The sequence below is a fragment of the Watersipora subatra genome, chromosome 6 (assembly GCF_963576615.1).
Source record: "Watersipora subatra chromosome 6, tzWatSuba1.1, whole genome shotgun sequence".
Lineage (NCBI taxonomy): Eukaryota > Metazoa > Bryozoa > Gymnolaemata > Cheilostomatida > Watersiporidae > Watersipora > Watersipora subatra.
This window is the reverse complement of record NC_088713.1, coordinates 12,192,033-12,215,057: the sequence shown is the minus strand read 5'-3', so window position 1 is coordinate 12,215,057 and position 23,025 is coordinate 12,192,033. Positions and strand designations below refer to the sequence as shown.

The 23,025-nt window shown below is 36.8% G+C and overlaps 1 protein-coding gene across 5 annotated transcripts in view; it reads left to right on the top strand.

Moving 5' to 3' along the window:
• The window catches only part of LOC137398916 (ras GTPase-activating protein nGAP-like), a 140,689-nt gene that overhangs the window by 75,820 nt on the left and 41,844 nt on the right, over positions 1-23,025 (top strand). For 4 of the 5 annotated variants that reach the window (XM_068085078.1, XM_068085081.1, XM_068085082.1 and 1 more), the window contains 2 exons: positions 8,204-8,337; positions 9,144-9,440. In XM_068085078.1, the coding sequence (XP_067941179.1) occupies positions 8,204-8,337; positions 9,144-9,440 (431 nt within the window). The remainder of the gene's footprint in view (positions 1-8,203; positions 8,338-9,143; positions 9,441-23,025) is intronic. The other variant, XM_068085083.1, reaches the window with a different exon arrangement.

Below are 23,025 nucleotides of genomic sequence, written 5' to 3'. Positions count from 1 at the left end.
TCCATACCGAAGAGGATTTGATCTCGGACCAAGCCATTCCCAGTCTGACACCTTGCCCACTAGACTACGGAAGTCCAATTGTTAGCCTGCCAATATAAGTCATTATATCACAGCAAAACCTAACTGCTTTGCGTATGACGCGGGTCATAGCATAACGTCACGAGAAGCTGTTCGCTCACATTATTAAACTGGCTAATAGCAAAACTCTCACCACTTCTCATCGTTTATAAGACAAAAAACATTTCTCATAATATGTAGTTTGAAAGTTAGAATGGCAAATGTTGTTATATGTTAAATACAAATCAATTTTCTGTCCAAATACTCTTCTATTACACGGGCAATGCCGGGTGGCACAGCTAGTATATGTATATACAGTCAAACATGGATAACTCGAACTTCAAGGGACCGAGCAAAAGTGTTCGAATTATCAGAGTGTTCAAGTTATCAGAGCACTGTCACAAGTCCATATATTTATTTATTTATTAGTAGATACATGTACATATACAAACTATAATATAAATCAAAAGCACAAATGGCTTGTTTCAAATTAAATGCTTCTAATGTAAAGTTTAAAACGTTTTCATGAAAAAGTATAGAGATTTTTCTATCACTTGAGATTGGTTTGTTGTTTGAGGTGATGTTATTGCCAAGACGTATTTCAGATTGACATTGGCAAAACTTGATCGTTGTTGAAATGCTCAAAAGAAAAGACATCTTTTTCTTTTGGGGTTTTACCCACGATCAATTTTGCCGTTTCTTCTTGAAGTTTATGCAGATTACCTTACTTTACCTGGGATTCGTTAAGAGCAACACTCCGAGGCAGTTCAATTAGAAGTTTTACGAGGTTTTTCGGTACGTTCTATATCACTCACGCTTTTTTAATAGATACTTATTGAATGTACACACGTATTTTGTGTTTAGGTCAAACGATGAATAATTTTTTGTAGCTCAGACAACGTATACGTTTAATTACACCAATTTTAAGACGTTTTAAACATTCAACATTCCGACGTTGATTCAACACGGAATCAACGTCGGAAAACTATTCATCACGGGCTAGCCGGGTCACGCACTCAAGGATTTTCGCCACGCACATACAAAACAACATGCGATTTTTGTTTTGTATGTGCGTGGCGAAAATCCCTGCGCGCGTGAAATCCGCAGTCATCCCTGTATCGCAGTATAAATCAATTTTCACCAAACTTTTAGAAAAGTCGTTGACAAAAATATTTTGCCGATGGTGGTAATAACGACGCTTATGAATTACGAAAAGATGAAGTTTACCTCTATGGCTTTGAATAAAGTGATTTTCTAAAGCGATAACAACCGTTTCGGTAGCCGTTGGGCAAAAAAACAGTTCGAATTAACAGTGTTGAGTTCGAGTTATCTATAGCAATTTATCATTACGTGGGAACGGACCAAAGGAAATGTTCGAATTAACCATGTGTTCGAGCTATCCGTGGACGAGTTATCCATGTTTGACTGTATTTGTTGTTTGCTAAGGTTTTTCGCTGGTCTATGATCGCTAAGATTGTCGCTACCATTATCAACGCTGTCCGTTTCATCGCTGGATAATATTTAAAACATTTGTTTGCTTCTTACCTCTATAGAAGTGTTAAAGATAAACTTACACAAAATTTTATTAAATTTTATCGGAAGGTATCAGTTTTTTTTCTCCATCATTGAGATTATTTCTGATGGCAAGGCGATCTGACTGCCAGGTGATCTAAAATTGACAAAACTTGATCGTGAATCAAACGCTCAGAAGAATACATGCCATAATGATGTCACTAGTTGTGCGACTTCCTCTCTCTATCATTGTTGATATGGCGTTTGATATTGCGTTCAAGTTGCAGTGTTACGTGTTTCCATTTGTTGGTCTGTTTGTGGAAGTACAACTGCAACGAACTACAACTACATATGATTTTAATTAGTTCCAGTATTGGCATTGTAAGGAAAAAATGCTGTATAGAAGGGTATAGAAACCCATAGTAATTATATAATGCAAACAACTCCTGGTAAAATCCATCAAAAAACCATCAAAAACCTTCATTTCAGAAATAAGCATAATGATAGCTTAAAACCTTGAATTTTAGTCAATTCTTCAATTTTTTCTAATCGTGGGCAACTATTATTGTGTTCAAAATTCTTCCTCCATGTGTCTCGGTTTATGACAACTCTACTATCTTTCACGCCTGTAAGGTTCTTAGCTTAAAGACCCTTTAAAAACTATTCAAACTTCTGAATAGCTTGGGTTTCGGTTTAGCAAAGCTTTTCTGAACACTTTTCAGACTGACTTCTTCGGTTTTAAAGAATACCAGGCTATGTGTTTTGTTATAAAGGAAGGACAGCGCTATAGAAGAATGGATCCCTCTAAAATGTAGCATAGTAGAAACATTATTCTATCAATTTGCTCGTACTGTAGTTTTTGATACGTCCTGTTGTTTCTGTGAAACGGTCGGCGAATAATCAATATAATTTAATTGAACACCGTGTCCTCAATGACAATGTGACATCCATGGCATTCTACTTATGCTGCAATGGGTATTTGAAGAGAATGGTCATCACGGTAAATGTATCATTTCTGGTCGCTAGAAAATGTAGAGGTCCACTTTTATCTAACAGATTTAGCCAATGAGAAACAAGAATCAACACGCTGTATTTACCGCATAGCACATTGCTGTCTGTAGCGGTGAGCAGTGTCAGCATGTGTTAGCATTCCTTTAATCTACAGCATCGGCTGGTGGCCTGCAAGTGTGGATACCTACTGCAATAGGTAGCTCAAGCAGCTATGCGTTAGACAAAGCATGTATAGCCTCCAGTGTATGAAGGTAGCCGCCTTATAGAACTCGAGAGAGAGAATTGAACAGTAGCGTGCAGAATGGTTTTGCATGACTTAAAAGCCTATGTGTAGAGGCATTTGTCCTTCAACGAATGAAAACTTGCCAAGAAGTAGAATGCCAAGGCGTCTATGCTTGCTAGTTATTTAACCAACTTAGCAGTTTTTGTGAATTTTAGTAAAATTTCTTCGCTTACCACTGCTATAGAAAAAAATGCAAACATACATGATGTCTTTTCATTATTACTTCCTGATAAAACGAAACAATATCGGTCTTGATGACCTTTAAAGAAACTCAAGCCATTTTGTAATTATGCAATTAATTTACTGTAAACAATTACGGCTCACGCTCTATCAGATATGACATTTGGAGTTGTTTCCTCTTTTATTATGGTCCATTTTATGGTGATTTCAGGTTCTCACGCATGGTGATACACACTTGTGGTACAAATGACTAGTCAGGATTGAAATTGCTTACTCCTCTAATTTCAAATAAACTCTCATAATTTTGCTCATGATTAAAGTATACCAGAGTAGAGTTCAAAATCAGTAGAGAGGAAAATCAGCTCAAACCTATCGATGCACCACTGTAAACCGTGGCACGGGATCTTGATAAATAGCTAATTTTTTCTATGCTGCATTGTAATCAACACGTTTGAAGAAAACTGAACAGGTGTGTTCCTTAGCCTCATCTTTCTCTAGTTCTCTGATCGATAGAGTAATTGCTACTACAATCTCATATCGTTAAAAACAGCATATAGAAGATAACTCCAATTACATGGATAACCTTAAGCCTAATCAGCTGCTTGTTACATACCAGAGTCGATATTTTACGTTTCAAAATTTTGCTATTCATGTCTTTGGATGAAAAATCTTAAAAGCATTAAAACGAGCAGACAACTCCATGTTTTGCACTGTTGTGTTTTGTCGCTGCTGGTCAGAACTTAAGGCATTCCTTTAACCCTAAAATGGTTTCAGTGAACATATCACATGTTGTATTTCCTTTTGTAAAATCATATATTCCCAATTTTATGATTTATTTCCTTTTTGGGTTGAGATCGTACTACAATCATTGCCATTCCTCAAAATAACTGTAATTAGGAAAGGCTAATCCTAACAAAGGTTTGAGGGATAATAATACGGGTGGTACACTCATCCTTCCTGGTTTTGTAATTTCTTCAGTGGTAGCTATAGTTGTAAGCTAAACATCTAAGGCCGCTGGTCTCCTTATGTTTTTTCAGTAAAGGCTGGTATGTTAATTATTGTTGCCTGTGCCTGAGGTCAAGGTCTGCTTTGGTACATAGCGTTCGCGTGGGAACGGTAGTTGATAAGTGCTAATGTATCTTCTACCTTCACAAATGGTATAGGTGGACATTATGAAAATGCTAAGTTTTGATATGGTAACAAGAGGTATAGGATGAAGTAGGGTTAGTCATGCAAGCCGTCGTTAGGGGTTGGTTTTCCTATCGATCTATTGATATGTTGGTGTATTGAACCTTGGTACCAAATGAGAAACTGATGTGACTGTGGTGTGCGGTCTTATGGTTTTCAAAGTGTCAGGTCGATTGGGTTATTAGTTTTTGAGATCTCTCCGAAATACTGAGGGCACGTCTGACTGGCCGAGAAATGAAAAATGGCTCCCTGATTGAATTTCTTGGTGATGAAGAATCAAAAATAGACAAAAACTAGAAACTTCTTCTCCTTGGTACTGAAAGGTTTAAAATAAAACTATATGTTTCTCTATTCATAACAAATATATACACTATCAGACTCGGTGTACTGCAATCGTGTTTCTTCTTCCTCCTCAAAAACATAACTATTTTGAAACCGTTGAAAGACTATTCTATTTTATTTCTGTTTTTTATGTTTTACAAGCATGGAGCTTGAAATGATATTCAGTTTAAAAGGAATGGGTTATTCCAGGTTTTGTCACAGGCCATAGAAAGTTGTTAAAATGATCTTTGATCAGGGGTCACAGGGGTCATGCTTGTATATACAAGACTAGATATCAAACGGTCAATGGTTTGATGAATGGTTTCCTTATTTTCTCCTTCCTCGTCGCGCCACGTGTCTCATGGCTTTAAAGCTTCTTCGGGATGCTTCGTTGTTAGGTTCTTCGACTTCACTTGACTTTGATTGGTTGATCATGTGATGAATGTTGTCAGTCGTATTTCCATTTAATATGATATTTTTAACTTTTGAAGGAAGTAAACACAGATAATTTAGTAGCTTATACTGCAAATAAATCATATTTTCTAATTAAAACGCAAGTTATACGACTACCTTCTCTATATTTTGTATGCAGCTGCTATCTGTTGCGCGCATAAGAGGTCTTATGGATCTTTTTCCTTGAAAGATCTCCTATCCACATGGTAATTACTTGATTCATGACCACAAGCAAATTTAATAAAACCGTCTTGAGCATTAACGAAATGAGTTTGCTATAAGGCAAAAGTATATACAAAAATTAAGCTAAAGCTTCGTGATTTCCAAAAATCATTAGACAAATCGATTCGTTATTGCATATAGATGGTTCACGATATTATTATGTGAAAAACCTGTAAATCTTTGTTAATGACTTTTGTCTATCATTAACTTATAAAGAAACTGTTTTGCGTGCGTGATAATTATAAACATGTATTTTATGAATGCCCGTGTGCGTCGAAGGCCATAGAATGAGCTCATTATAAGACAAGAAGTCCTGGCGTTTTAGTGACAGAATCACTCAATCTGAAAATTGTCAGGCGTGAGATAAATCGGCATTACACGATTATTTAGTTTCTACGATTGCCGAAACGATATCTGTTTAAATGGTGGCTGTTTTCAAATCATCTGCCTGAAAAATTGCTATCAAACAATCAAATTGCCATATCATGAAGAACTATTTGTATACAAAGATCATGGGCTACGCTTTCTGATGAAGCATCAACACACACTCTTATTCTCTGTCAATTGACCCAATTGACCCAAACAACTCAATTAAGGCCAAAACTGATGATCTCTTCTTCCACAGTGAAAGGCAAGGAAACCAATGAAACGAAATGATTCCGCAAGGAAACGATGTTTTATCAAAGTAGTCAGGCATCGGATATTAAAATATATTGCTTAAGTTTCTCACTCATGTGACGTTTATGGGGACACAGTCGCTATACAATCTGTAGAGTTCAGAAAAACACCCAGTTATAAGTTAGTCTTGCATCAGCACACACTGTGTTTCCATGATGCTCATAATGTGAATTATGCGTGTCATGGAAACATAGACATATGGAAACAAGGGTATTGTTGGTCAACTTTGGACTTGAAACAAGTTACCAGTACATCTTTCTGCCCATAAATAGGAAGAAGCTTGGCAACTGACACCAGCCACAGTGGACTCAGCTGACTAATCCTGTTTTCCCACGGGCTGTCTTACCACACTGACTCAACATCATGTTATATCTATCTACTTCCTTTGCTCAATGCAAGCTAGCGATAAGCATATGCCTTCCTCTGCGTGCAATGGCAGAGCTCAGTCGCTACTATCTGATTGGGCTGCCGTGAGAGTCTAGTTACACTGTCCACTGTCTGCCAACATCGGGCAATCTGGCTTGATAGTACAATTTCTATCACTAGTAGCGGGTAGAGCAAAGTTGATTTGTTTTTTTTTTAAATCTGTCTTTGGAATTTGTCTCCCTCACTTTTATTTAGATTTTGTGTTGTTTATATGGGGTATTGAAGAATCGATTGTATTTGTTTTGTTATTGTTGAACAAAAGATCTTTGCCGGTGTATGGACCAAACTTTTTCGTGTCGCTTACACTAAGTGGAGTTCATTTTAAAACATTAAAATATAGGCAATGTTAAGATGTTACAATAAATGGCTTGTCATTCGTGTAACTCTTATGGTCCTTTGTTTTTATACTCATTGGTTAAAATAAATTAAATACAGTCAAACATGGATAACTCAAACTTCACGGGACCGAGTGAAAGTGTTCGAGTTATCAGAGCGTTCAAGTTATCCCAGCACTGTCACAAGTCCATGTATTTATTAGTAGATACTTGTACATATGCAAACTACAATATAAATCAAAAGCACAAATGGCTTGTTTCGAATTAAATGCTTCTCATGTAGAGTTTAAAATTTTTTTACCAGAGAGTATAGAGATTTTTCTATCACTTGAGATTTGTTTGTTGTTTTAGGTGATGTGATTGCCAGGACATTTTTCAGATTAAAATTGGCAAAACTTGATCGCTGTTGAAATGCTCAGAAGAAAAGACATCTTTTTCTTTTGAGCATTTTAACCAAGATCAATTTTGCCGATTTTTCTTGAAATGTATGCCGAGGTTACCTAGCTTTTTCTTGCCTTCGGAGGACGATCGCTAAGCGGATGTTTGGTAAAAATCAAATTTCACCAAACCTTTTGAAAAGTCATTGACAAAAATATTTTGCCGACGATGGTAATAATGACGCCTATGAACTACTAAAAGTTGAGGTTTATCTCTATGGCTTATAATAAAGTGATATTCTAAACCGATAACAACCGTTTCGGTAGGCTAGCCGTTGGGCAAAAAATTGTTCGAGTAAACGAAGTTGAGGTCGCGTTATCTGATGCAATTTATCATTGCGTGGGAACGGACCAAACAAAACCGTTCGAGTTAACCATGTGTTCGAGCTATCCGAGGGCGAGTTATCCATGTTTGACTGTATAATATAAATTTAATAAAAATCAAAGGCTCTATTCATATTAACTTATTAGTTATAATAAGTTAATACAAATAAAATTTGACTGGATTAGTTCACTGTGTAGCATCAATTATCTTAACTCGCAAGGTTACTTTAGCTATTTGCAAATAGTATTGGATCCATGACATCTATGATCGCAGGTGGCTTTGTTACATTGCTATGCTGTCATCATGATGAGTGAACTTTGCTTATTTTTATCGGGGATTTGCAGGCATTGGAGCATTTGTCACACTTTGCTGTGAGAATTGTAAAACAAATAAAACAAGTTGTTAACAACCCAGTAGATGAGATTTTTAGGTGTTGTCTCGTATAAGAGTTGTCATCACTATGCAACTTCGTGAGTAGGAGAAGACAACTGCGATTTCATACCTTGTTCATTATTACAATGAACAATCCCAATAAAAGGAATTTTTACTATGTAGTAATGATTCCTTTTATTGGAATTGTTTATAATTATATCAAGCCATTGTGAAGTGAAACTATAAATTTATATGGAATAATTTTTTCAAATCTATACATACAAAAAGTTAAAATTGCATCATATTGTGCAAATGACATTTTATGCATTATGACTAGTTGGACCTAGATTATAACTAACTGCATAGAAAACAAAATTAATCGTTGTACCAATAATGCTTGCAGGGCAATAAGAAGGGTGGTGGATTGAAACTGCAGTTTATACGAAGGGCTCGAAGTATAACCAAGCTGGACAAGAAGAGAAGCACCGCCTCCCCTAGTTTTAATTCCAAGTCCGGCGGCTCCGTTCAAGACATGAGGTATGTGCTGACGCTTAGGATAAAGACACCATGCCTTTAATGTCAGAACTGTTTGTATAAACTATTTTGTTCTCAGTATTTAAAAATAATTTGTATTAGGGCGACCCTGTTTCGTTACCTCCGGCATCCATAAGGAATGTGGTCTATGTTACAAAACTTGTAGTTTGCCAATATGCATGTGCACTGTTGTACACTTTTCTCACTCTACTAACCTCACCGATGATTTGTAGTGTCTCTTTTCACATTCCATTCTGTTTGCCTCCTGAGTTGATCCCTACCATCATATGATTCAACTCAGACAGCAACGAGCACTTCTGGCAGCGTGTTTGGGATATGACTTGAGTTGTCTGCTCTCTTCATGCACCAAACCTGTCTAGAAGAGCTGTCTATATGAAGTTAGTTTTACACATTCGGAGGTGCAAATAACTGTTTTTTACATAGTACATGGACCTTGTCGCCACGGAAAGCTGTACAGTTGTCACAAAATGAAATGCGTAAACGCAATAATTGAGCACTATAATAGTTTCCATGCTCGGAAAATGACTAAAACTTTAGGTTTTAATCTATCTTTATGCCTATTTTTAAATTTACAGTCTAGTTTGTCTGACTTTGTTTCTAACTAAATTATTTTCCAGCTTCATTTCATTACTAAAAATTTGTGTTGAAATAATATACAGTAAAGCTGTTTTTGTTGGACAAAATGAAATTTAAATTTGTCTCCTCCGAATCTGTCAAACTAACTAGCAGAGTAGCACTGGCTTTTTCATTTTGCCTGCATTGTTTTGTTTCTCATTGCACTCATCTAGCGGGTGGTCATATGTGAACCCCTCCCAGACACTGCCACCTCCGCGTAGTTCCAGCTCTAGCCTTAGTGCTACAGCCTTGGCTTCATATAGATGTGCTACTAACAACACCGCACCGGTGATGGGAGGGGACGGGGTGGCACTTGCCCGTACTCCAGTGCAAGGAACTGTGCTCGGCAGGCTCAAGCGTAGTTTAAGCTTGACGAGGCTGGCAAAGAAACGATCTCGCTCTAGAATCTCACAAACAGATGATGAATCAGCTGGTGATGCAACTTCGCCATTGCCTGGTCACAGATCATTGTAAGTGATATTGCCTGGTAACCAAACCATTTAAAAGTAATATTCGTAAAATACTTTTCAAGCTCAGCTTTGGTAGTCTTGTGGATGTCGATCAGCATCGTGGTGGGACTCGTTCCATAACTCAATTTATTAAAATTGATTTTGATATTTTGGCTAAATTTTTGTTTGATTATTAGTCACTGTTCTGCAATATGAATTATCTTATAAACTACTACACAAATAATGCTAGCTGCCTTCATTTTCACTGCACTCGGAATTGTCTGCTCTACTGCATGGTGCACATAACTTCCCTTTACGCTATTGTGGTCCTGACTGGTTGAGTGTAGCAGTTGTGAACTCCCTTCCTGTCTAATATCCAACTTCCTTTGCTATGTTTAGTTTCTATTTGCTAACTTTCATAGATGTGCACGACATCTCACCTGGCTAATCATGTTACGCACCTCTTCCTATTAAATAGAAAAATACTAGTGACTAGTAAATTTTATCTAGAAGTATCAGTATTTTTTTATCATTTGCGATTGGTTCTGGTGTTTGTGGTGATCTGACTGCCAGGATGTTTCAAGGTTAAAATCAACAAAACCTGATTGCGGTAAAAAGACTCAGAAGAGAAGTATGCACTGGTTGCTATAGTCGATATCGGCTGTTGCGTATAAATTGCAGAATTATCCATCTATGTTCGGTCAATCTCTTTGCAACTATAGAATTTATAATCTCACTTTCGTTTTATCTGAGCGTTTTAACTGTAACTAAATTTTTTCGATTTTGATCGTGAAACATCCTGGCAGTCAAATCACTTCAAACAGCAATCGCAAAGGAGGAAAAAAAGGCCTATATTTTTTGATAAAATATACTAAAAAAGTTTGTAAGTTCGTCTTTACATAAAACGAACTTCTTAGCAGACTTGTTGTGTTTGCACTGTGTAAAGACTAGTGCAGCACACTATTGTTTTCTTTGTTTGTTATGTTAATGGGTAGGTATAGTTTTGTAATTGTTGCTTATCAGCCTCAGTCACCCGAAGAAATATGAACGTTTTTCGCGAGTATGCGTTTCGATGAGCCGTCACGAAGTCAATAATCAGTACTCAATTAGAAAAGCTAGTTAGCCGCTATTTGATAATACTCTCCGCCTGCATTAATCAGCTCACCTTCTCTTTATGTATTTTCTAGGAATTCTACTAGCTGTTCAAAATGGTGAGTTATAGTGATATTGCTGACATGTTGTCAGAATTTAGTTTTGTCAAATGCAAAAATACGATGAAAAGCTCTTCTGATGTTGATATGTGTTGACAACCCGTCATGCAACAGGGTGAACCATATCTGTCGACGAGTTGTCTTGCAGTAGGTTAGCCCATAGTCATAGGCCAGTTGTCCTGCTACAGGTTGGACCATATTTGTAGACAAGTTGTCCTGCTACAGGTTGGACCATATTTGTAGACAAGTTGTCCTGCTACAGGTTGGACCATATCTGTAGATGAGTTGTCTTGCAGTAGGTTAGCACATGGCCATAGGCAAGTTGTCCTGCTACAGGTTGAGACAATTTGAACAATTTGGTTTGTTTCTGCTAGTTAGATAGCTGTACGACTTGAGCCAGTTTTAGTTGTTCAACATGTGCCTTACATTATTTATCACTCAGTTTCACTATAGTTAGTATAAACATGAGACGCTTTTGGTGTGAAACTCTAATAAGTTTACTGGTTATTCAGATATCCCCAGAAGAAGGGCAATAACCTCAGGAAAACTTAATCATGCTCATTATCAGCCAATTCCTAATTTGAATTGCGGAAGGATTAACAACCACATAATTATATCAACCTGGAAATTTGCATTACTAGGTCACATCCGACTAGGTCAATTGATGCTCTCGTTTTAATCTGGTCACAGCTGCTGACTACGTCGCTGACTTTGAAATGTTCCCAAAGATTCTTGTGTCCGTTCAAAATCAGTAAAGGCTTTGATTATTTCTACAGCTTTTTTATGTCTTCCTTTCTTGTGTGACTGAAACTCTCGCTGTTCTATATCAACATTAACATGACCTTCAAATATTTAATTGGTTGGTATCTTTTAATTTGATTGGTCATGTCATGGTTTTATTTATTTGTTCTCTCATGCCGTAGCAAATGCAGTAATCAGGCTTTACTCTTCCGTTTTGAAACTGTTTTGCTCGATCTGAAAAAATTAGTTTCTGCAAAAAAGCTGTTTTACTTATGCACAGTTTTTTTGACTGTGAATGCTAGTGTTTTTGTCCTAAACCTTTAAATCAAAGTTTTTTTGTAATCAGAGCAGGATAATAAAATTTAAGACTACTCATAGCACTGCTAATATTAGTACGATTGCGACTGAGGAATTGTGTTAGTCAAAAAAAGGCTCCGAATTGGCTGAACAGAGTTTGTTACACTCGGAATTGATATCCTTCTCAGATATATTCTTATTGTCGCTGTAAGAGGGCTCACATTGAAAAGTTTTTCTAGCTTGTTAACAAATAGAGTTGAGTCTTTGTGTAGATTATCTGTTTTCATCAATCCTTACCTAAATTGGAAAATTGATGTCTGCGATAGTTCATTAGGAATTTTTTCTCCAAAAGATACTGCACTGTATTTGCAATATACGATGGCTTAACACTTTAGCTTTATTCTGGTGAATTTGTGGTATATCTGCTACCTCTGCCTTCAGTAATAAATGTTTTTCAAAAGCCACTAACATATGCCATCATAACATTTAGTCATTGTAAGTACGTCAAGTCAGATTTATAGGATGTTGTTTCTGTTGAGCAGCTTATTTTGTGAAATCTCTTGAAAGTACATTGCAATAAGGTTTACCTGTCTACATTAGCAACAACGTAATATATGATTTGGATATGTTTTGTGTTTTATAACAGATTGGTTTCGTTTGGTAAATTAAAAATAAATTATTGTTAAGCCAAAACTAGCATGTATTTCGAACAAAACAAGCTCGCATTTGCATTCAAGTCGTGAATTTCTTCTAGTAAAGGAAAAAATATGTAAATATTAAAAAGCACTTGTGATCTAATGCAAGAATCTTTGTTCTGGCTCATGTATTATGGTAGTTATTCAACTGTAGTTTTTTAAATCTATCAATGACTATTGTAAGAGAGGACAACTTCAATGATGATGTGGGCAAAATCAAATAGGGCAAGATTTAAGAAATTGCTATTTAGACATCTAAATTCAGGGATGTCTATTTTTCGTTCTTTTGAATTCAAAGTGTGTTTTTCTCATTTTGATATAGTAAGGAATATTTATACATAACTCTGTACCTAAACCATACAATTCACAGATGCTTTGTTGAGGGATTAAACATTAGCGTGTTTTAGGATCTGTAATTGACCGATTTCCTCATTCCAGTAAGATGCCTAAAGGCTGGTTCACACTGTATCGCCCGTATGTAGGTGTTTATCACTCAATACTTTGGCGATCCGCAGTGAAAACAATATTCACTCTATCACAAACCCATCCATGTGTACATCAGCGAAGGTGTTCAAGGCATGGTGTTATCCATTATACAGTCTGGTCATGAGACTGATGAAATACTAGTCCCACAAGCAACTGTCATGAAAGAAAATATATTAAACAATACGCAACAGCCAATCACCATCACCGAAGTGGTACACATTGTACAGGCTGTCATGGATTCTCGTTTCACTGTTGGGCAAGTTTGACAGCTGCAATATTTCCCGATGTATCTGTAGTGCCATCGGTTTACGGCGAACATATTCGACGAGTAATCGCTGAGAGGACATACGGCAATACAGTGTGAGCCAGCCTTGAGAAACGCTCAAAATGGCGCACCAAGTGTTGTTATTCAGTCCAATATTCACCCAACATGTAAATTCATTATCACTAAGTTTCCACAACCCGCATGATTCGCAAATTTGAGCCAATCTCCAAGTTAACCGCATCATGGAAATGGCATAAATCGGCAAGCTAAGCAAGTTTTGCAATTTGCAAAACTTTGATAAATCCATCATGCTTGCGAGTTATGGAAACAGCACTTACGAATGATGCGCATTTAATGCCGCGCCAGCTATTCAATTTTAAACGTTTTCAATACTTCTGTCGTCTTTCTCGATCTAATTTCATGTGTTAGCGTCGCTAACACACGCGTCGCTAACTGTTTCGCTAGTTATCAACTTATAGCGTACAATTCCTTACCTTTTTTCATCATGGCGCTGGAGTCGATCCGCATCATGCAAATGTCCATGAAAACACTTAATTCGCACGGTAACACAACTCCACGGTAACGTAACTTGTGCACAACTCCAAATCTACGTGATGCGCTTCATACGTGTCATGGAAACATAGTGACCATATCAATACCCTGGGCAATCCATTAAACCACAGACTTCTCTGTGCCCAGATCAGTATCAACTGTATTCATAGTTCACTCTTATGCTAGGGTATGTTATGCAGAGAATATGAGATTGCTGGGTGGGGCACAAAATAGAGTCGAGTCTCTGATCCACAGCATAGCTTCTGTGGTAAAGCACCTGCTGGTAGGTGTCATGAAGTCTAATAGTGGTTCCTCTTTGTCAAATCATTTCTGTGATGGTAATACCACAAACCTGTTTCCGTATAGTAAATAGATTTGTTTTTTATCGCTGAATTGAAGAAATCATGTTGAAAAGCGTAATTCTAGATTCTTAAGTCGATCCATTTAAATGTCACCATTCGCAAATATTTAAACCTTATGTCCACATAAGGATTATATATGTACATATATGGGCATCGTGATTTTAGCTTGATGACAGCATAAATAAACCAATAATTTTAGCGATTCCAATTTAAGCTTTATACAAAATTGAAGACAGCATAGATAGACATATCAACTTAGAGAGTCCAATCAAAACTTTAGCAAAAGATTTGGAGACAGCATATATAAACCTATCAATTTAGCATATAATAAACAAAAATTAAGAAATTTCCTACTCTCTTACGCTAATAAGCTTTTAATGCGCTATATTTATACATTGCGGTGATATGATAATGTTGTTAGTAAAAGATATGGGAGTTCACTAGTGCGCGGTGGTCTGGTAGGAAGTAATATGTTTTCTGTTTTTCCCATAAATTATTCGACTTGTTAGCAAATGACGCCATGCGTATATTTTACTTTAGAAAATTATAGATTCTTACCGCATGCTATTTTTTCTGTAATTATTCAACCACAATGATTGATATTGTTACATCAACTCGACTGTTTCCATGTATGATTTATGATTGTATTGTGAATACATGCGCCTGCATTTTAAATGTATAACAAGGATGTACGCGAGTCAACTGCGGCACACTGTCACCCATTATCATGGCTCAATGCATTGCTGTGATTAAAAACTACTTGTGTTGCCATGGTTACGTGGTGACTGTCAACGTAAAGCACATGTCATGCAGTTTTGATAGTGTCTGTTTTTTAACACAATTTACCACCAATAGTGAAATTTTGTTAACATCACCTTATGATTCTAATACTTAAAATGATACGAAGTTTTTTGTATTCCCTTTTTAAGACAAAATTACAACTCGTTATATATATTTCAGAAGTACCAAATTATTGTAGACGGCTCCATGCTTTTGCACATGACCAGCTATATTTTCTATAGTATAGCTTTATGTATATGCTAACTGCATATGGCTCCAATCATAGCATGTACAACTCATGTACAACAACACGTACAACTATCATCCGTACAACTTTATGCATATCAGCAATGTAGCCAACTATATATATATAATCAGTATATAGCCCATCCCATATCATCAGCATAAAGGCCCTTGCACACTATCGCTCAAATCAACGTTTAGCTGTGCGATGAGTCCATCGATGAGCTGTTTTTTACAAATGATAAGGTGTACACATTATGAGTGATTATCTGTAGGCGATCTCTACCCAACAAACAATTAGAAATTACGAAATTGCATTCCATATCCGGGGTACTTTTGTTATTTTTTAATTATCTGAATACGTAATTAATCACGAGCATAGTTCTTTGCCTTGCTTGCGAATATCAACACCGGTCTTCACAAATCTTGAAATTGGATCCGATTCAGTCAACAAACAGCCTATCAATACTCTAACAGTTACGATCATAGATGTAAAGTTCAACATGTTGAAAGTCCATCGCATTGTCAATAGCGGCGATTACATTGGCTGCTGATTGCAAAATAACATCATAGCAGCCTATCGTTGCGGTTCATCACACAGCTAATTATTGATTTGAGCAATAGTGTGCACGGGCCTTCACTGTATGGGCCTTCACTGTGTGGGCCTTCACTGTATGCGTGTCCATAATATAACTATGCGTGTCCATAGTCTACGTAATTCTTTGTACATCTGCACCATGATTCGATGTAAATCCATACTATGTATCTACATGGTCTAACTCTATGCCTCTACGAATATTTACACCGTAGCTCTTTGTAACTCCACTGCACAACTCTCTAATTAATCGCAGGGTAACTCTATTCATACATGTATGCATTTATTCATATTTCTGGTAACAATGTGTATCAACCACACCAGCCTCATCTACAGGTAGCCTATATCTCGAACAGGAACCCACAGTATCGGGCGGCAATGGAATTTAATACTCATTAAATCGTCGCTTGAATTGGTTAAGGGTGTTTACAGCATAGGATATTTGTTTTGTTTTTGTTCTAAATAGACATTAGTTTGAGAGGATGTAAGAGTTAGTAGCTCAGGGAGAGAACAACTCCCTTGTCTTTTGAAAGTCTATCCAAGGTGTTTCAGGGCCTGTTCAGGCTGGTTTGGTAGCAAGTTCTTGTCACTAAGCTGATTATTGTGTCACGGTAGCAAGTTCTGATTTTGACCATGTATACAGGTACTTGCAGGTGTCTATCGGTAGAAAAAGAGAAATTGACGAGTGACCGTACAGTGTTACCTTGAGATACGTGTGCTTAATACTTTCGGGACTGAGCTCGTATGTCAATTCATATCTCAAATCAAATTTTTGTATGTAAAATAAATCAATATGTCTTACCCTAGGACACTTATATTTCGCTAGTATTTAGTTTCGTGAGTAGCATCCAGAGTAAAATTTTGATGCAACTTAATTTCGCAGCTCTGATAAGTGCGAAAATATAGTGATGTGAAAATAAATGCGGTGGAACAAACATAATTAGATTCCTCAGGTTTTTCAAGAAAAGGTTTTTCAATTTGAGACTAGTTTGTAATTGTAAACCACAGGTAGAATGGTGTGGGCGAGATCGATAATGCAATTTGATCGCTTGCTGCCATTTGTTTCTTGGACTATCAATAAACAGAGCTATTTAATTCCGCGTTTTCGCTCGTTCGTTATGATAGTTTAGTTTCGCTCATGAAATTTTCGCGAGAGGATGACTCCGCGAAAACGCGAAAGTTAGATGAGGCGAATACATAAGTGTCCTAGGGTAATCTGTTCCCACGGCTTGGCCCTTTTTGTTTCGCTTTTGAGTCTCTTTCAATTTTAGCCATTTGGAAATTTTTTCAAACTGATCTGATGAGAAAAACCGAGCGTTGCTGTTTTCTTAAGCAGCCACCTAGCAGCCGCGTTGAGAACTGTCTCGTATCTCAAATTTTTCATATGTTGGAACATTCGTATTTCAAGGTATTACGGTAAAGCGTTGGGGATGCTAAAGCGTAGATGTAGTTAACATCTAAGTTTAATTTGAGCTATAAGGACATGTTCAACATTTGAAGAGATCATTTTACTATTTAATTTGTTCAGTCACCTTTAATAAAAGAGGCAGTGCCTTAAGCAATGCTATTATACGCCTTCACTTGTCAGTTCATCACGAGAATATGGCAACTTCATGATAGATTTGAACAGGTCGTCAGTTGACCTATTTGCATATACCAGGCAATGTCGATTAATTTCTGAGTTTTTATATCATAATTTATACAGTATGCATGTTTTGAACAGTGTGGGAATGGAATCTTTGTAAAGAGAGCCTAGACTTGTCGAGAAATTGTGAACGTGTCAGTCTATATCGGTAGGGGAAAATCAGAGACACGTGAGATTGGTCAAAAGGGTTGATTGTTGACTAACATACACTGGGTTTTCATGTTTCGAATGAATTCGGAGTTTACCTCTGTCGACGAATTTGCACACTATCATTTCAACAGTTCCACATTATTGATCTTTTCAAGACTAGCAATGTACTCCTCAAAGCAGAACTTGTTAAAGTATACTCGCTTTTGGGTCACGGTCACTTTTTAATTCTCGCTTGATAAGTTTGTTACGCTAACTCAGCCATGATATCCGATCAGATTTTAAAAAATCATTAATATCCTTAATATTCCTCCATGTTACAAAACAGCGACAGAATTTACTACCTACCATAAAGTTATTACTTCAAAGGTCGCATCGTATGAATGACAATCGCTTCTAGTAAAAAACTTTTCTGTGCTAGAAGAGTTAAGCTAGGAAGAGGTCGGCACTAGTGCAGCGGAAATTTGTACTTCTGATTGGTTCAGTTATTTAATGAATAAGGTAATTAAATAAATAAAAAGGATAATTATCGCATCATCGTCGTATGAGCTGCCTATCGTTGCCAACCGTAGTTAGGATATACTCAGTGGTAGTGTGATGAAATGTGCTGACTTTTTTTTACCTCCATTGGGGAGAGCTTATCTTGGTATCATTGATTCAAATCTATTGCCAGCGAGCGTTTCTGTGACATCGAATAGTAGTCTCACTGCGAATGCCTTTGCAAAAATTTTGCAAAGCGAAATGGTGGCGAGTCCGTTCAGCTTTTACCGATTCTATGATTCGGAGTGGCAGAAACTCTGAAGCCATTCGGAGCATGGAATCCCAGTAATAATCTCGCATCCATTTTTCTTTTTTCTGCTCAAATTGATTTTGTTTGAGATCTACTCTCAGACAAGTGACAACAGGTAGCAGGTCATACCAACAACTAACTCTTTATATTTGTACAAATATATTCTCATTTTTAACAGATAGGTGAAGGTTGCTGGTGTACATTAGAACTGTTCATGGAGCCTTTCAGATAATTATTTTGGTAATCGATTCTGTTTCTATCAAAAGTTTTCTTTTGGTCAATTTATTTTATGAACCTAAATTTTGCTTCGCTAATTTCATCGTCATCAAGCAGCGTTTTTTAATTCAGTAAAAATATGGCAGCACAAATATCTACACAAATGTTATTTCTACTATGAATTGTTGATTCATATTAAATAACAAATATGCTAATGATATTTCAGCAATGTGAGGAAAGCTAGTCAAGTACATCATTTGGCGCATACAAAATATGCCAATTTTCTATAGTTGATTAATTTTTGAGTGACATATTATTCTGTATCGTTTGTGTGTAGCCACAATAACATCGCTACACATGTAGTCTGTGTTTGTTGTCCAGGCAGGACGTGAAAATGAATAGGGCGTCAAGGAGTTGTAGCTCCTGCTTTCTGTGCTTTTGCCAATTCTGCGATCAAAATAATTTGTCTGAACGTTAAACATGAGGCAATAAAATAATCTCCCATTAATTGAGTACAGAGCTCTGGTAGGAGCTGTATGGAGCTCTGGTAGGTTTGTACTAAGTGATATGAAGACAGAACCTGTTAACTAAGTCTTTTACAAAAAGTGCATGAAATGTGTTGTGGCAGTTTGCATGTTTGATTACCACTATAATAGGTATGCTGGTCCATTTGCCAATAGACACCAATATGAAGCCCACTCGATTTTCATAAAAAGTTAATTATGAAAATGGCAAATCTTCAATTGTGGAAATAGTTGTACTAAAATACTATCCAACTAGAAAGATTTATTACCTGAAATGCCAGGAAGGTCTGAAACATTCATTATGGTTGCATGCAATGTTGGATTGTAAATCAGTCAAAAAAGGTTCGTAGATACGATTAGATTAGAAGGAACGCCGTATTTTTATAAACAGACTTAGTAATACGAAGGGAGAAGGACATGAAGATCTCCCTGTTTGGTTTGAAAGTTACAGCGGCTAGTATTTTGAAAAAGTTTCATGCATTGGCATTGCCTTGTTTAGGTAAGTTGCAGGAGAAGAAAATTGTCTTCCTTAGCTGGAATATGTTTTTGTAGCCGGAAGTTTCAGCCTTGTGACATGTCTTTCGTTGTCCATTTTGTACATGGGAGAAAAAATCAGTTTCCATTGGAGCTGAAAGGGCTTATCTAACATTATCTAATGTAACTTCCTCTATTTTAATTGACTGTTTTTGTAAGCTAGGGTGTGAAATGCTACTTTGTTTTCAAAATATCACACTTGTCAGATATGAATAAGACAAACTAACTGGTAGGTACAAAACTTTTTGGTACCAACTGACAGGTGGGGCGGGTGCACTCTGGCATGGCATACTCTGCCAACCACCTAACTGAGCGTGTCAGCTCATTCTCTCCTAATCTCTAAATGTTTGTTCACTGATAACCTGCTTTAGAGTTTTTATTACACCAAAGTTGCCCAGGCTTGAATAAATGGTATTAATTTAACTGTTGTAGGAGTTGTATTCTCTTGGGGGTACCTGCAGCAACCTGTCATGTATTGATGCTGTTACTAAGCGTTTAGGAATTTTTCGTGGCATATAATTTGCTTTTGTTCCTGAGTTAGTCTGATGAAAGGCCCGTCACGGATAATGTCTAGTTTAATAGCTGCTATTTGGTAGAGGTGAATGGATGCGTCTTCACATTCCTCTCACAGTTGATGTACGTCATATATCAAAAGAATCATATCACTTCATTGAAATGGTTCTGTCATTGCTCAAGTTACTAGAATGTAAATATGCCAATGCTGACTGTTCTCTTAAACTAGGATAGTAAGAATTATTTGTTGTGAGACCGGAGTTGTCCTTGACATTGCTTGGTTTTGGGTAGTCGGTAGGGGTAAGGGCCTCATTTATTGTCATTGCTTTGTTTTAGGCAGATTGTGGCGCAAAGAGTCTTCCTTGACAGTAATATGTCTTTTGGTAGCTGGAGGTTCATTTTAAATAGTCAGTAGATCAGAGACAGGTGTAAATTTTCAGTAATTAAGTTAGCAGCTAGTGCCCTAGGACTTGCATAAGTCATTACGCTGGGTGTGATTAAAGGATGTCTAACTACTACACACAAAGTTAATTCTTAGCAAGATTCGCTTCAGATGTCAAATGCTTTGCGTGTAGAACAAGTATTGTCATTGGAATAAACTGCTTTTAGTTCATTTGTTCAACCTCCCAAATACTTAGCAATAAATAGTATTAGTATTTTAATGCTGTAGTGTTAAAATAATTGCAGCAAGAAAAACCTAATGTAAAAACTAAAGATTCCACTTATGAGAGTCGATCAGCCTCTCCTTTGAAAGACGAATGTTCGAAATTACTTTCAACGGAATGTAAAATATTTGTTCAAGTTTTACATAGTTTTTTTGAAAATTCATTTGTAGAGGTTTAACTATAACTATTGTTGGCAGCGTAGCTGCATGCATATATTTGACCTTTCGCACACATAATAAATTGTAAACTCAGAACTTCTTTCGTTTCGAGTTTTTTGCACCTTGTAGACCGAGGTTAACAAAATGGCGATAGCTAAATGAGCTTTGCAAAACTCAGCGCAGTCGAAAAGTTGACCAAATGTATATTAAGGGTAGGAAAAAAGTCAAGACGCCAACTCAAATGGAAAGACTAAACTCTGCAAATATGCCTAAGCAGTTGCCATTTATCCTCTCCATTTCCGTCATGCAGTTAATACGCAAGTTTGCATCGTCGGCGAGTTGGAACTGCAAAAATCTGCTAGTAAAGCGAGTTTCGTTTCTCGCAAACTTATATCAAATGTTACATGCTTGCGAGAGATGGAAATGACACTTTCTAATGATGCTACGGACTGAAGCTATTCCATTTTAAACATTTTTCACATTTCAGCCGTTCATATTTTAATTTGCAGTTCCGGTACGCAGTTCCTAGCGTATCGACCTCCGACATAGAAATCCAATTTTTCCCAATAAATCGCTTTCCTTAATCAGCATCGTGTGAGTGTCATCGCCAGTCGTTTTCCTATTCATGAGTTTGGCAACCAGGAGCTGTTGTTGAGGTTGCTAGGGTCGTTCAAGTGTTTTTATAGCGCTTCTATCATGTCCTGCCAACACTCCGACGATAAATCTAAACATCACTCAATATCTCTACCTCTTCGTCCGTTTGTTTAACAAGCTGCTCTCTAGCTGACGAAGTTATGTTTATATTACTAGCTTTGATGATATAATGAAATTTTTTAGTAGGTACTGAAAATCTTATCAAAGGCACTCATTCTATTTAAGTTGAGTTACGTTTGCTATGGCAGATGGAAACATGAGCTGGTTTAACTTTGATCACATATAAACGGATTATGCTATGCTTATGTAGGCAAGCCTTTCTATTGAGTCATTTATGGGCTCACATCTGTCTTCTCGCCAATTTTCACTGTTCCCACAGCTTTATGTGTTTGAGTTAGTCTACTCTATTCTAATCACCTACAAAAGTATTATTTTATGTCGTTCATAACACCCAGGAAAATGACCGAGAAAAAATGCAAAATCTAAATAAAGATTTGTTGGTACTCTACCTACATAATTATGAAGGGTGAAAGGGAGAGGTTATTTCCCTATTTACCCTATACTTCGTTTTTTTCATGATGTCATTCTATCGTTGTATGCCATCTTTATGGACAACCTTTATCGTTAAAAACGCGAAGCTTCTGCAATTATTTCCAACAAATGCTTTTCTTTGCAAATTTTTCATTTTAGTATTAAAACAACACCGAAAAATACTGTTAATCAAGAGAATGACGATCATTTTTTACAGAGATGGCGGCTTTTTCGTGGACGAGAGCATGTGCAAACAGGGTGATGACGTCAAAAAAACCATGGATTATCTTTAATTTGTGCCATTATCTCTCAGTTGCAGTTGTCTTTACTCAGCCAGAGAAATCACTGACCAGCTCTTCAATTGGTTGTTTAGTGGTGACAGAGGGAGTGGCCATTATTCAGACAGAAGAGTACTTTTGAATTTCAATGCTAAGGGTATACGATTAGTGCTTTTGATGCGTTCTGAATCCACTAGCAATTCAAAGAGAATTATGGTAGTTTTTGCCTTTGGTACATGATGGTACACTACAACTGAGTTGTCATGCGTTATTAAAAGCCATAGTCTGAGATATTTATCGAATTCTCAAGGAGTAGGGGTACATGGCGGAATTCAAAGTACATGAGATATATTCGTATTTGAATCCAGTGGGGTCATAACTACTCTAGGAGTGTTATGATAGTATCTTCTTTGATTGGGCACACGAGGACATCTGAGGTAGTCAGGTTGAGTTGACAGTGGACGAGCCTATGGTCTGTAAAAGCCATAGCATGAAATCTTTGTAAACTCATAAATGTTTAGAGTGTATGATTACCAAGTAGCCTACCTGCCTGATAAACCATCTTTATGATTGTTTGTTAAAAAAAATTAGGATTCATTCGTAGCTAGAATAATTACAGTGTCATCTACCTATCGCTGAAAGCGGTATGTGGATGATAACTCCAAATTGATTTTAAGACTAAACAAATTTGTACAATGTACTCAATTCCACAATCATCATTTCT